The 14,946-nt window shown below is 45.0% G+C and overlaps 2 protein-coding genes and 1 pseudogene across 4 annotated transcripts in view; all 3 read left to right on the top strand.

Moving 5' to 3' along the window:
- LOC102930760 overlaps positions 1 to 1,115 on the top strand; it is a 1,718-nt pseudogene extending 603 nt beyond the window's left edge.
- The window catches only part of LOC102945154 (ferritin heavy chain A), a 19,630-nt gene extending 6,553 nt beyond the window's left edge, over positions 1 to 13,077 (top strand). Inside the window, exons 1-5 of one of the 2 annotated variants that reach the window (XM_043526223.1) lie at positions 10,113 to 10,314; positions 10,688 to 10,834; positions 10,930 to 11,014; positions 11,424 to 11,549; positions 12,815 to 12,838. In XM_043526223.1, coding sequence (XP_043382158.1) covers positions 10,213 to 10,314; positions 10,688 to 10,834; positions 10,930 to 11,014; positions 11,424 to 11,542 — 453 coding nt within the window. In that variant the 5' untranslated portion in view covers positions 10,113 to 10,212 and the 3' untranslated portion in view covers positions 11,543 to 11,549; positions 12,815 to 12,838. Of the gene's footprint in view, positions 1 to 10,112; positions 10,315 to 10,687; positions 10,835 to 10,929; positions 11,015 to 11,423; positions 11,550 to 12,814 lie in introns of those variants that run through there. The other variant, XM_007053992.3, reaches the window with a different exon arrangement.
- LOC102944938 (ferritin heavy chain A) lies at positions 4,620 to 7,827 on the top strand. Of its 2 annotated transcripts, none has more exons than XM_043526218.1 (4): positions 4,620 to 4,842; positions 5,437 to 5,583; positions 6,033 to 6,218; positions 7,052 to 7,827. In XM_043526218.1, the coding sequence occupies exons 1-4, from the start codon at positions 4,741 to 4,743 to the stop codon at positions 7,205 to 7,207; spliced, it is 591 nt and encodes a 196-aa protein (XP_043382153.1). In that variant the 5' UTR covers positions 4,620 to 4,740; the 3' UTR covers positions 7,208 to 7,827. The 2 variants fall into 2 exon arrangements, with proteins under 2 accessions (XP_043382153.1, XP_007054053.1); XM_007053991.3 differs by having other exon boundaries at positions 4,623 to 4,842; positions 6,033 to 6,158.
- Positions 13,078 to 14,946: the final 1,869 nt, after the last annotated feature.

Consider the following 14,946-nt stretch of genomic DNA (forward strand, 5'->3'; position numbering starts at 1 on the left):
TGGTATTACAGAAGCCAGAGCAGGATGAATGGGGGAACAGCCCAGAGGCTCTGCAATGCGCCCTGCAGCTGGAGGAAGCGGTGAACCAGGTCCTAGTGGACCTCCTCAAGCTGGCTATTGAGAAGAATGACCCTCATGTGAGTATGGCCAGGACTAATGTGAGCAATTCCTTCATTGAATGCCCTGCCCTGTATGGGAGGGAGGAGTCCTTGTCTTCTCCAGAATTCTGTTTCCTGGGTTGAAAGCCATGTTATTTTCTGACATGATTTCCTGTCCTTGCATTTATGCATGTTATAAATGGAATGTCAAACCGGATTCTGTGATACATTGCTTGTCTCCCAACTTGTGCACAAATAAGTGACTAGTATCTCCTTGATCTGAGACATAGTCATGTTGATAGTGGGGACTCTACCAGCTTCTTGGCTTGGAAGCTCAGTGGGCAGAAGTCATTTATCTTCTACTCCAGTGAGTGACTGATTCCCTTTCAAATAAGGTACATAGAGGTAATGGGACACTTATTGTCCAGGAATCTATGAAGCCAATTCCCCTGTTTTTTTTTCCATCTAAATACTCCAGTGCTATAGTTTTTGGAGCCCTTGTAGAGATTTCACACCATGCAGTGATAAAAGAGCAACTGAAGTCAATCTTGATATGTCTAACACTAGCTTCACAGAGCTACATATTGATAACAGGTTGGAATCAATGCACCCTAATCATCCTGTTGGCTTCTGCAGCTCTGTGACTTCCTGGAGTCTGACTACCTGCAGGAGTAGGTGAAGGCCATCAAGCAGCTGAGAGACCACGTCACCAACCTGAAGCACCTGGAAGTGTCCCAGAACAACATGGGAGAGTACCAGTTTGGCACCTGAGAGCAGCTGAACTGCAGATTGGAAATTGTTATCCAGAATATAAACTCAGTATGAATGACTATCCAATGCTGAGAATAAGCTACAATATATCATCTCTGTGGTGCTGTTTCAACGGAGTCTCTGACAAATGATTTACTAGTATGGAATCTCTGAAAAATGATTTACTGTATGGGAAAATACTAAACTGAGCATGGGGAAGAGGATATTATTGGAAGGGTGTGATGTATACAGCCCACATTCCATACTCCTGGGTTAAGCTGTTCCTTTGAACTGGCAATTGGTATTAAACTGTCCCAAGCTTGTACCTGAAGGATCTACCTCTTCTTTTTGGGAGGGGGACAAAGGAAGCCCTAGGTGGTCCTACTCAGTGCAAGGGGGCAGAGGCTGGGTCAGATTATGAGGTGGGGAGGGTTGGAGGAGTGAGATTAGCTCATCTGTGACTTGTCATACACAGCAGGGAAACAAATATAGAGATGAATGAAACACCTTCCACAGCTCTATTTTAGCTGGTATCAATCAGTGAAGAAATAAAATATCAAAGGGGTGGCAGGTGATTCAAATTCTGTCCAGTGGTTCAAATTCAGTCAAACTGTAACTCCATGAAAAGCAATGAAGTGGTCTCTATTCTACAGCATCTTTCTGTCTGCCTCCAAAAGGACTCTGAAGCTGCTTTAGCCCTACTCTAGCATCCCAGACAACTAACTTGAAGGGGCAGGGCACATCTAACCAAGAACAACACCTAATTCTGCTAGATGGCATGAATAGCCCTGTCACACTCTATTCTAATATCTAGATTCTTCTTCATATTCTCTTGCCTATCATACTCTCCAGAATAACTGCAGCTATAGCAGGGTATGAGGGTAATGGTGGACTGATGCTAATTTTATGTAGTAGAAGAGACCCCTATGACACATGGCTAAATCTTGGACGAACCTTATTGAATTCAGCTGGACAGCACTGGAGTTCATTGTATTAAAAAAGCAAAGGTTCACATAGTAGGGTTTGATTTTATGTACCATCTCTAAAAGGAAGGGGGGAGGGGGAAGTGCTAATATAATTTCTCCAGTTATCAGCCATTTGCAGCTTTGGCCTGGGGAGGGATCCATTCTCCAGAGGATTATCTCTTCATCCTTTCTGCAAAGCTTCACGCTAGATTCTCTAGAGCCCAGCAGACCAAGAAAAGACAGTGAGATAAATACCCTGCGTTTAAACTGCTTCATTCTAATGCAGTAAATACACAGAGCCCGGTCCATGGAGGGACGCAATCCTCAGGGAAGGGTTGGAAGAGCTGACACTGACCAGGGTCCTTCTGCATTGTGTGTGTGGGCAATCAAATAAGGTTAGTAACATGAGTGTGGTTTCTTTTAATTTACTGTTTTCGCTAATGTTTTTTCTATAAGAATAAATAAGCTTGTGTAGAAAGAGCTGTGTGGTAGCTTAATTGTGGGCAGTTACCTTGTTAGTTTCTGAAAGAAAAAGCAAATGGGTCTGCTGAGGAAGACTTGTCTTGCTGGGACTACACAGTGAAGATGGGGAACTGTTCAGCCTGGAAATACCCCAGTGAACAGGGAGAGGGATGCAACTCTCCACCCAAGAAAGGCAAAGTCTGGGGAGCTGGAAGCCTGAGAGCAGGTGCCCTTGCTGGACCACAAAGGGGGAACACCGGTGCCATTACCCTGAACTGCGGCACCCTGCCTTCTCAGTTTCTTTTTCCACTTGTTGCTGAAGCCCTATCTCTCTCTTCTGTGGGCCCTCCCGCTCTTCCCGAGCTAAGGTCCAACTCTCCGACCTTGCTGGGGCTGGTGGGAAAAGTACTGCTCACGGCATCCCTGAGGTGCTAGAGGGGACACAAGGTACTTCATAACAGTTCTGGCCATGCAGCCCAAATGCATCCAGCAATTTCAATGTGTACATTAAGTTACACAAAGAAAACTCAGCTTTAAAAAAATCTGCCATGGAGCCTCCTTAGATGATTGTACTTTCTGGCACTGCACTGCAGAAAAGATGTTACCCCCCACTGTGTCCTGACTCCCGGGGCAAAGCAACTCTTCCAAGCACTACTGGGAGTAACTTGCTTTTGTATATCACATCTGTGTTTCTGCCATGATGGCTTTATATCATGTCCATATATCATGGAGGGATAGCTCAGTGGTTTGAACATTGGCCTGCTAAACCCATGGTTGTGAGTTCAATCCTTGAGGGGGCTATTTAGGGATTTGGGGCAAAAATTGGGGGATTGGTCCTGCTTTGAGCAGGGGGGTTGGACTAGATGACCTCCTGAGGTCCCTTCCAACCCTGATATTCTATGATTCTATGTATAAATAAAGTGGATGGGAACTCCAGGGAGGTTTCCTATCAGCCAGTGCTTGGACATTTGCTCCCACTGCCCGTCCAGCCTGTATCGTGGCAGATGCTTCCGCTGGACTTGCTCCCTGGAGCAATGAGAAGCTGTTCCCTTTCAGAGGGGAATAAAGAATATGAACTCCATATTCTCCAGCGCTAGACAGGATAGTTGCACAATCACAGAAGTTTGAAAAGCTGGTCAAAAAGCCTGGGATGAGATGAAGATTCCTGTCAGCTTAACGCAACACGACCTAACCCACTTCCTGGAACGTAACAGGACAACACTGCCTAAATGACCTTTAAATAACTCACTCATAGCTGAGACTAGATAGGCATAGCTTGTCTGAAGAAAAGTAAACATTGGTCCTTTACTGAAGAGAGTCTGAATAAAAGTATTACCCTCATGCCAGCTATTAAATATGCAGCCACATATGCAAGATTAGAAAATGAACTATGAACTATGAACCACCTTACAGTAATGGGGCTGCTTGTATATGGACGTGGATGGTTTAGTGTTTTCTCTTTCTGTGCTTTTGCCTGTGATTGCTATGAATTTTGGATCAAATCTGTTTTCTTATACACAAATGTTTGTTTCAAGGGGTAGAAGAATGGAAAGCAGAAGATGTCATTGACTGACTGGCATGAATCACATGGGTTTGGGGTATGTGAGATTGGCTATGGAACCTGAAAGACAGACAGAGATGGGAATCGTATCTGTGCCGATTCTTCCCATTGTTTCTATGTCACAGTCCCCGTTTATCATGAAATGTCCATGCTGCACTTTCTGTCCTAACAGACCCTGGGATTCTGGAATGCATCAAGAAGTAACTCCAGCTACAGATATGCCAGGCCATGCTTCTAGTGATTAAACAGCTCCGATATCTCTCACAAGGTCAACATGGGAGCTTGAACCCACCAGGTATCATTGCGTCACTTCCTCTTTCTGCACCTTCTTTCCACTGGAGAGGATTGATCAAGAACCAGCAAATGGGCTGAATATGCTGTTCTGGGAGTCTCTATATAGAATCATAGAGTATCAGGGTTGGAAGGGACCTCAGGAGGTCATCTAGTCCAATCCCCTGCTCAAAGCAGGACCAATCCCCAATTTTTGCCCCAGATCCCAAATGGCCCCCTCAAGGATTGAACTCACAACCCTGGGTTTAGTAGGCCAATGCTCAAACCATTGAGCTATCCCTCCCCCCCAAATTCTCATATTTCCTCCTTTTTCCTCCAGGGGGTATAATGGCAACAGGAGAGTTCATGTTGGTGAGCCAGCCACTCACCAGTGCAAATTCTGTGAGGGTCACACCTACCATGCTGATTGGTGTCTTGGGGAGGAAGGGAACTTCCATTGGGCAGTAGTACCTGTAAATCACAGTAAAGCCTCCTCTGAGCAGTATTTATATCAGCTGTGCTAAGAGAAAAATTCTGTTTCTAGGCTGTGTGCTTGTGCTAGCAGTGTTTGAACAGAGTGGGATCTATTGATATTTGTTATTGTTAATTAGGGCTAGATCTGATAGATTTAGAAATGGAGTCCCAAGTGCGTCAGAACTTCCATGCTGAGTGTGAGGCTGCTGTGAACCGCATGGTGAATATGGAGCTGTACGCTAGCTATGTCTACCTGTCCATGGTAAATGTGTGGTGATTTTTTTTTTTTTAATAAACACACATTCTTGTCTCATTATGCTCTAAGAGAGAGAGGCTTCTTTTTCTAAAAGGCTTTTCCTTTTTCTTTTCTAAGTCTACTTTCCAAGTCCTAATTTCTAATGAATTCCAGTTGAGGATAGTATGTAGTTTGTGGGGCTACAGAGCCCTATCTGTATAAATCTGAGTTGACTATGGAAAGACTAAAGTGTTGTCTGCAGAATGATGTCATTTAGAGAGTTTATTGCAGGATTGAATGCAGGGAACTTAATACAGCTATCTGAGTGGGACTCAGCAAGTCTGGCTTTGATTCCTAGCTCTACCCTAAGCTCCCCTGTGATCTCTGGCCTGCCACCTAGTTTCACTCTGTTTCCATTCCCTGTTCATCAAAGGGGATGAATGCTCCTTGACTGCACAGCCTGGAGCTCAAAGAATGTTTCTTGCCAAGTACAGTGCCTTCCAACACAGTGGGCTGAAAACCGAGGTTAGGGTCTCTAGGTTGCTATTCTAGTCCAAATAAAATGTCAGAATCTTCTGTCTCTAGCCCAAGTCAGTAAACGTTGCATTTGCTATTCTTCAGTCCTACTACTTTGACTGTGATGCTGTGGCCCTGAGGCATATGGCTGAGTTCTTGAAAGAGCAGTCCCATGAGGAGAGGGAGCATGCTGAGAAACTCCTGAAATATCAGAATAAGCGAGGGGGGCTCATTGTCCTGCAGGACATCAAGGTAAGTAACATTGTGTCCCTAGAAGGGCTCCCATAAACTGGACTTCAGAGAATGGGGTTAGTAGCTGTGCTTGGGGTGTAGTACTAATTCTCTTCTCTAGGAGTAAGCGATAGGCCTTGCTCAGGCATTTCTAAGAATGAACCCTGTAGCAAATTAGGGAGAGTTGCATGGTTCAGGAGCACCAGACCTTGGCCATCTTATGGTAAAGGGTGAGTATTGACATGGGCTGATATACATGAGCCTGTGTTGGCTAAAAGCACAGAACAGGCTTGCTTACCTGTGACCTGACCATCTACTCCCTCACTTCACAAGCAACAACTTTGTGTTGTATTTATAGAACATGAAAATCCAGGGATGCCTAGTGCTGTTAGCGGTGGGGTGGAAAGCTGCCTTGGTTGTGAAACTACAGCTCTACAGTGAGCACTCTGAGGTGTTTTGTTCTCCAACAGAAGCCAGAGCGGGATGAGTGGGGGAACAGCCTGGAGGCCCTGCAGTGCGCCCTGCAGCTGGAGAAGACTCTGAACCAGGCCCTGCTGGACCTGCACAAGCTGGCTACTGAGAAAAATGACCCCCACGTGAGTGTGGTAGTGGAGAGAGTGAAGGCAGTAACTACACGCAGTGCTGCTTTGACAGAGGTTGGGGTGGAAGTGTGTGTGTGTGTGTGTGTGTGTGTGTGGGGGGGGGGGGGGTTGCTTCTCCATCTGAAGCAGCCCTGAAACTAGGGATGTTTGTGGTAGGTAGCAATGCATAGATCCAACATCATACGTTCTCAGAATGTTTCATTTCCTACCTTGGGCACAAAGTAGCCAGGCTTTGAACCTGTAAAAGCTGCCCAGGGGAGAAATGACCTTCACCTGAGTATGGTCAGGAGAATCATGTGCACATACCCTCTGGCTTGGAATACAGCATGTGCTCCTGCCCTCACCACTCAATGTGTAAAAGACAATGAGTGGCATGTCAAATATTGCAGCACAGAAAGATTTGTTCTTGCTAGTCCTGTGTATAAAGGGGAGACTTCTTAAACATGGAGAGGGTAAGGTGCTTACCTGCCCTTTGTGGCCCTTGAAAACTACTCCTTAAAGGGCCTCTCTAGCCCTTCCCAACCCCAGGGGAAAATGCCAGGTTGATGAGAAGCTGCGCTAGCTTCTGAATTTCTGCAACTATAGGGTTTTCATACCCTGGTCAATAGTGAATACCCCCATTCTCAAGTGACATGGACCATTTACTGCACATGAAATTTGAGATAATCTTAATCTCATTACCAACAGCCCTGTTCTCTAGCTATTTCTACCTGTACAGTGGCTTCTACACCATGTACAGTACTAGAGACTCTGAACTGTCCTATAGTTCATTGCTTCAACACCATTTCTCGGCACAATGCCCAAAATGGGGGTCACTAAATGCCCTACTGCATACGAGAGAGCAAGAGTGAGTCCATATACCCTAACCATCCTCTCTCCTCCTACAGCTGTGTGATTTCCTGGAGTCTGACTACCTGGAGGAGCAGGTGAAGGCCATCAAGCAGCTGGGAGACCACCTCACCAACCTGAAGCGCCTGGAAGTGCCTCAGAATGGCATGGGAGAGTACCTGTTTGACAAACACACCCTGGGGGAGAGCAGCTGAATGGCACAGCAGAGGCTTAGAATGCTTTCCTGGGACCTTGTATCCAGGGCAAAGAATAGTTTGACAAATCCTTAAATGCTGAGAATAAAATTCTCTAATCCCTGAGCCTGGACTTGTCTTTGAATAACATAAGCCACTTAGTGTGAGCTTTTCCCCATAAGAAACAATCTGTGTTTGGAGGCTATATTTCATGACTTGTGAAGTCTTATTATGCCAGGGGAGAAATTAGGGCTTGATTACATCACCCTAGTGGCAATCATGAAACTCTCTGCAATAGAGAAACCACCACACAATCTGGCTGTACTACAGTGGGTTTAAAGAGGTGATAGACTTACTAATGTAGCCAGGGGGTGAGAACTGAGCTGCCAGTACCTCCAGGTTGGTGCCAATAACCCAGCATCTTATAGACCTATCTAATTGTAAAAATTCCATGTGTAGTGTATGCATTTTTTTTCTTTACTCTGAATGCTTCATTAAAACCAGCCTGAAGTCTTAGTTCTCTAAGTGGCTTGATTTACCCTGTAACAGTGCACTTCACCATCTTAACTTTTATTCTGAATGCTCCTGCATGTCCTTACAGAATCAAAAAAGGAAGCTAGGGATTGAAGGCAACATAACCTTGACCATGCACCTGTCTGCTTCCCTTGTTTGTTCTGATATTTCTGGACCCTCTCAGCTGGCTCCCTGCCCTTATGAGGGAAACTGGGCCCTGTACCTCAGGACCATGTCCTCACAATCAAAGTAATAAGACATGGGGAAAGGACAGGAGCTCTGTGGAAACAGTGTTCGTTAGCTTGGGATGCAGAGACAGATTCTTATGTGTTAATTACATTAGAAGAACAAGAGAAGCCCAAACTTAGGTTAGGAGCCCATTATCTTTGACAGTATTTATCTGTTGCTAGAGCATTCATAATGAGATAAATGTAGGGGAGACTTGTCATCTCTCTATCATCAAAAAATAAATCTTGCTACTCAAATGTAAACTAGCTTCCATTGTTAAAATAATGCATGAGTCTAGTGTCTCAGCATGAGAGGGATGCAAGGGGTGCTTGTTGGGAATATATCAGCATAATGCTGAGCAATGGAGAATAATAAGAGCAGTGCCTGGCATGTGGCAAGGATGAAGTAAATGTTGTGGGAAGCAGAGTGGTTGTAAGGGCCTTGAAGTTTCCAAGCAGAGGATGGGGCAGCCATGACTACACCTGAGACAATAGAAGCTTACCTGATGAGGCTTCAACTTCTTGGCTCATAATAAGCTTTCAAAGCATTCGGTTGCGCTGCAGGCTCATACGGCAGGATATGACCCACTACACCCTCTGTAACAGGAGAGGATTGGCCTGAACAGAATGTGTGACCTCATAAGTTGAATGACCAGTACCTCTTCTGGCTAGGCCCTTTGGACTCTTTAACAGATAATCAATATAAGCGTTTTTTCCCCGTTCTGTAATCGGTGAGTCTACTTAGCTCTTCAGGAATGAAACCAGAATGACTCAACTAATCTGATCCTGTTCCACATCAAAAACTGGGAAGATGTGTGTTCCTTAAGCCGTTATATCGGGTGTCTCAAAGCTCACTGTAGCGGCAATGTGGCAGAGGGACTAGCGCTGAAGGAAACATCCACAGGTATATCATACTTTTGATTTGCACAAAGTGACGGATGAGACAACGTGATCTATGCTTTCGTGTCCCTATCTTGACAGCAAGGTTTACTTACCTGTATTAAGGTGAGATAACGATTAGCCCTGGAAATGTTTCATGGCATAATGAGTTTCAGAAGTAAGCCTGCTACCCAAACATCCTCTGGGCAGGGTGTTAGAGCAGGGGGCTAAAAAAAGCTGGAAGAACAACTTTGGCTACCTGGTTCTGGCTGATTAGGGGTGGGGTAATAAGGAAAATCTGTCCCAGCTCTGGCTGTTGTGGTTCTACGTAAAAGAGCATCAGGACTTCTGTAAAGTGCACGGCAGTGTGCAGGCTGGGGTGTGTGAATTTCAGAACACCCCAAAGTGTTGAGTGCTAACTGCCCTGTTTGGATGCTGCCAGTGTGACCTAAAAGGTACCTAATTGATGTGAATACAGTCCTGTTTGAAAGAGGATTGTTAATGTGAACTAAATACCTTTTATTCACTCCAGTACTGTCCAGGTGGGGGCAGTTAGCATGTGGGTGTGCTCTATAATTCACCTTATTCCCCCATAATATGCACTGCTGTGCGCTTTAGACAGTGGCACATGCTTTCCTTGCTTGTGAACAGACTGTCTGCCTTGCAGCATTAAATCCTAGTGTGAATGCTGCTGGGGGTAAGATGAAGACAAGTCACAGACTGCACATCTAAATAGTAGTATCCATCTGAACATCAAGAATTAGAAACAAGCCTTCTGCTGAATGACGGGAACTTGCTGTGTTAGTTGTGGTGCTCGGAGATAATAGTGGATTTCAGCTACAGCTCTAAAGAGATGGGTCTCCAAGGCAGCCTAACAATCACAGGTGTCATGCAAAGCTTCTGGCATCCAAGAAGCTCTGACAATCAAAAGCAGAATTCATAGAACTCATTAAGCCATATGCACTGTAGGCATTATCGCCCCAGAGTCCCCATTCCAGCTGCTTCTCTTCAGAGCAGGGGCTTGAGGGGAATCACACTTGTTTGCTGCTTTCTCCATAGTAGCTCAAATCTACTGGTCGGTAGAAACAAAAACACCAGGGAGGGAGGGATCTGACCATGCTAGTGGAGGAAAACATCCACAAAGCTCAGCAACTCTACATTGTTTCAGAGCAGCAGATGCCCAATTGCCGAGTCATGCTGTGCTGATTGGTTCCTTGATGGGGAAGGGATTTCCATTGGGTGGTAGAAGCTACCCTTCGCACCCACACCATGCTCCAGACAGTATTAAAACCAGCTGTGAGGTAAACACTTTCTATGTCTTCTCTGGGGTGGGTTATTTCAGTAGGGTGTGGGTAGGGCTTGGTGAGTGTTCAGCTCTTGTTATCCTTTCTTCTGTGAAGTGCTGTAATGGAGTCTCAGGTACGCCAGAACTTCCACCGGGAGGGTGAGGCTGCTATCAACTGTATTGTGAATTTGGAGCTGCGTGCTAGCTATGTCTTCACGTCCATGGTGAGTCAGAGGCTTTCTTAAGAACTTTTTTTTGTTTTCTGCTTCAACTGTTACTTCAAATACTACAACAAAGTCCTGTGAAACTTTTTTGAGGTAGCTGAGGCTTCTTGATTATAGAATTATAAATGCTTACTCAGAGACTGTAGTAACTCACCTGGTTGCTTTGGCAGAGATGGAGTTGAACAAGAGCCTTAGGGAAATCTGAGAGTACAATAGAGAATGCTTCAGAGGTGGGACTAAAACTCTGCTAACCCTATACTACTGCTATTGGATTACACATGTATGTGGCATTTATGGACTGAGTTCTACACTAGCAAAGATCTTTAATATCTCATTGCCTGGCTGGGTGTATCAATCTTGTACTTCTTCCCAGTCTTGCTACTTTGACCGTGATGATGTGGCCCTGAGGCACATTGCTCAGTTCCTGATGGAGCAGTCCTATGAGCACAAGGAGCATGCAGAGAAGTTCCTGCAATACCAGAACAAGCGAGGGGGACGCATTGTCCTGCAGGACGTAGAGGTGAGGGAGTGGGGAACACCGTCTCTTCAGTGTAGTCTCTGATCTATAAGATGCTCTGGGGAGGGACTACTGAACTCAAAGCTGCTGTATTGTAGGGAAAAGGTTCAAATTCTGCTTGGCATCATACACTTCTGCTTTGTGTAACAACTTCCCATAGATGGACACACTCTATCAAGTCAGGTAGGTGATGGGCTCTCCCTGCTTACTATGCAGGGTGTAACCTATGGACTGGGGACTAGAATGCTTGTGATCCCTCTTCTATCTAGCCCCAGGCATGAGAGGCATAGTGAGGGAATAAGCTTGGAGAGCTGCTCCTTAGTACTAACCTGTCCTAGTGGGTGAGCTCAATTAGCTATAAATGTCTTGAAATCACATAAAATGTGCCTCTTTCAGAGTTGCAGTATTGATGCTGACTTCTAGTAGCAAAGGGAATAATGACCTACGTTGCAAAGGGACTATTGGCATACTGGCCATAACAATACTAGAGAAAAGAAGAGCAGCAGGGCAGATTTCCTCACTAGGGCCTAAAAGTTCCCAGAGCTAGAGCAGGTATGGGTTGTGACTAACCTTCTTGGTGGCTATTTAACAGAAGCCAGAGCGGGACAAGTGGGGGAACAGCCTGGAGGCCCTGCAGCATGCTCTGCAGCTGGAGAAGACCTTGAACCACGCCCTGCTGGACCTGCACAAGGTGGCTACAGAGCAGAATGATCCTCATGTGAGTATAAGTTGGCAGGAGAAAGGGGGGCTGCAGTCAGCAAAGTTCAGAATGGAAGTTAATGGAAACTCGGATCAAAAATATCTTCCTGGTTTGGGGGAAAAACAGGGCTTTGGTAAAGGGACACTTTTTTCCAGGAAAGTTACAACAGTTAGTTTTGAAGTTGTCAAATCTTATCTTTTTAGCTTCTGAACCACTTTATTTCAAACATTTTTTTTTGTCTTCTCTCCCATTCTGATACACTGTGTGGCCAGAATGAAGTGTTTAAGTTCCCTAGTTTTCTTCCTTCACTTTCTACTCCAACTTCTAAAATAGCTTCTGTAGAGCTGGAAGCTATTTTCCCTCCCTCCTTTGAGACCATAGAGGGGCACTAATAACCCCATATTAATTCCCACCCCAATACGTGTAGCAGATTGAAAGGGTGGCTTTAGCCCCTAAGTGAGGGCCTAGTTCATGCCACTATATGTAGCAGTGTTTGCCGCCTCTTTACTTACTTCAGTTTGAGCCCTGAAATAAATCCTTTCTGAATTAAGCAGCAAAATATCAATGGCCAGCAATTCTCATGGATAGGCTCTAGCTACTGCGAAACATTCTCTCATAGTCACAGTTGTTCCTCATTAGAGTGAAAGTGGCCCAAGGAGTTCCTGGATCTAGCTGGACAGGAATAACAGGAGGGGAGCCCTCTTGAAAAAGGCAATGGCTAGCTAAATGGAGAGCCCTAAATTGAGGGGGCAAACATGTAAAAGTCAATGCAGTATAAAACCAGCAGAAAGATGAGCATGGAGAACTAAAATGGGAGGTAGCAAAACATATATTTAGAAATAGTGTAATGTCTGTACCCATGTCCTTTACAGTGATCTTAACCTCCTGCCATGCAATAAATGAGTGACACACTCTAGGATATTTCCTGCCTACATTGTACAGAATGTTCCTGGTTGAATTCAAAGACTAACTATCACCAGTATGAAATCCTCTAATACTTCTCCATTGTATGTATTGTTTAATGATGACTTGGGGTGGATGTAGGGGATCTGATTCCATGTAAACTGCCATTGAGGTGTTACACCTTTTATGTTTCAAACTTTAAGGAAGAGCAACCTTTCTTCCTAGTCCCAGGATACTCCAGGTCACTCACTCTGCCAGCTCATACATAGCATGTACAGTTAGTAAGTTAAGATCTGTGAGACTAAATGTCAAGTAGTCAGCCATCTCTCTACTAAGCACATAGGAGCTAGAATGAGTCTTCCTGTTGTCACTTTCTGCAGCTCTGTGACTTCGTGGAGTCTGAGTACCTGGAGGAGCAGGTGAAGGCCATCAAGCAGCTGGGAGACCACCTCACCAACCTGAAGCGCCTGGGAGCACCCCAGAACGGCATGGGAGAGTACCTGTTCGACAAGCTCACCTTGGGGCACAGCAGCTGAAGTCTGCACTGAGAGCTGCAATGTCCAATTGAATATATTGCCCTTCCCATTAACCAATCAAAAGATGTATTGGTTAATAAGTGCTGACAATAAAACTTAATCTAGGACCTATGTGGTGTGATTTTTAGTGTATGCAATGGGATTTTGAACACATGGTGACCACCTGTCCTGGAACAAACAGGAAAGAATGATAGGATTCATCTAGTAGACTGAACTGGCTGTTTTGGGTGCTAAGAAAAGGCGTTTGAAGTGGGTAGAGGCAACATACAGTAATTCCCATGGTCTGTGCACCAGGGAGGGAAGCCTTTCCTCTGCTAGCAACACATTCCTCAACACATTTCAAATCTTCTACCTGAAACTCAACTTCAGAGGTAACAAACCTAGACATCTGGGTAAAGATAAGAGTGATCCGGACCTCATGTTCTAAGGCTCTATCCTTATTTCTTCCTTCTATTCCTGCCTCCCTCCTCTCCTCCTGCCAGCTCACGTGACCACTTCTCTTCCAAATAATTTTCTAGGGATGTTGAGAGAGGGGCTGACAAATTAGTTATCCTCCAAAGGGAGGGTTTCTCACTGATGGCAAACCCTTCGGCCTCTACCCAGAACTAACTACAGGGGATTCTCCTGTTGCTGAACTACTTCAACTCTCCTTCCCTTCCTGCAGCTAGGGCTGGAATATATGTGGAGGCATTTGAACAAAATTAGTAGTGGGTGACCTCAATATATGTTTCTTGCACAGGTGCACTGAAGCATTTTCACCTCCACAGGGAGGAAAATGGGGGGTGGGGGGGGTGAGTGGCTGTTTCTGCATAGGGATAATGGAAAAGGTGACCCAGTGTCTCCTATTATATTAGAGAAGAAAATTTTGGGGACCATGTGTGACTTGCAGGAAGGAGTGAAATTGAGATCATGCAGGGCTTCCAGTTGTGGTTGCTTGACATTAGACATTACAATACTAGCAAAGCTACTGTGGCAGGCAAATAATCACCTGATGATGACAATGACTAATGTGTATATAACTTCACCCATTTGTTCCTGAAAACATCTTAATTCCTCCTCCTGAGCTGTTGTATGTATCTTCAGCAATTGGCAGATTCTACAATAGAAAAGAGGTGGAGGGGAAATACAGATGCCTGGAGGAACTTCATTGGGGTTGTGGTTCCGCAGAGCAGTCAATGGGATATGTACGCAACTGTATAATTCTGAAGCTATGCTAGTTCACACCAGCTGAGGTTCTGGCCTCCTGCAACTTCTTTACACTTGGTAGTAGAAATTTCATCTTTGCCAAGAATTGGTTAAGCTTATCTTGTAAAAGCAATAATTGGAGCTGGCCAGGAAAGGGCATTTCCATCCTGTGTGGAATTTTGGGTCTTTGAAAAGTTCTTCTGTGCTGAATGTAAACCAACTTAGGATGTGTTTTCTTGTCTTCTACAGTCTATCGGGGGCTTTCCAGTCCTCTTCCTCTTCTGTAGCTGAGAATCAGTTCTGTCTTGCCTTATACTATTTTGGCTAAACATCTTCCTTCCAGTTGCTTTGCTGCAGCAGAATTCTCTAGGGTGTCTGGAGGCCATGAAACGGGAGATGAGGAACTAAGATGGTGACATGCTTAAGAATAAGCCCCTTCTACGGCAACTGTGTCTGACTTCTTTGGGAATGTGGACAAGTTGCTTACTATCTCCTTGCCTCAGTGAACAACCTTCAAACTAGAGAACTTTGTTCTCAACTGTGGTTGTGAGAAGGGATGTTCACTAATGATACTAGTTAGCTCAAACATACAAGTGCCAACATGCAAAAGTCTGAGGGTTTTCCTCTGGGAGGACAGAGGGACAAAGATCCCATAACTTAGCATGACACCATAGCTCACCACTGTAGGTTATGTGTACTGAAATGCAATGGTGCCTATCCTAGATGGAACAAATCCATCTTCTAACCTTTCTTTCCTTTTCTGGCTGCAGCTGTGTGACTACCTGGAGGAG

The sequence above is a fragment of the Chelonia mydas genome, chromosome 12 (genome assembly GCF_015237465.2).
Source record: "Chelonia mydas isolate rCheMyd1 chromosome 12, rCheMyd1.pri.v2, whole genome shotgun sequence".
Classification (NCBI taxonomy): Eukaryota; Metazoa; Chordata; order Testudines; family Cheloniidae; genus Chelonia; species Chelonia mydas.

Bases quoted from the DNA above. Each gene is read 5' to 3' on its own strand.
- LOC102944938 (XM_043526218.1), top strand. From the start codon at position 4,741: ATGGAGTCCCAAGTGCGTCAGAACTTCCATGCTGAGTGTGAGGCTGCT. The intron at 5,584-6,032 runs GTAAGTAACATT...GTTCTCCAACAG, and splicing joins TTGTCCTGCAGGACATCAAG to AAGCCAGAGCGGGATGAGTG. The intron at 6,219-7,051 runs GTTGGGGTGGAA...CTCCTCCTACAG, and splicing joins GCAGTGCTGCTTTGACAGAG to CTGTGTGATTTCCTGGAGTC.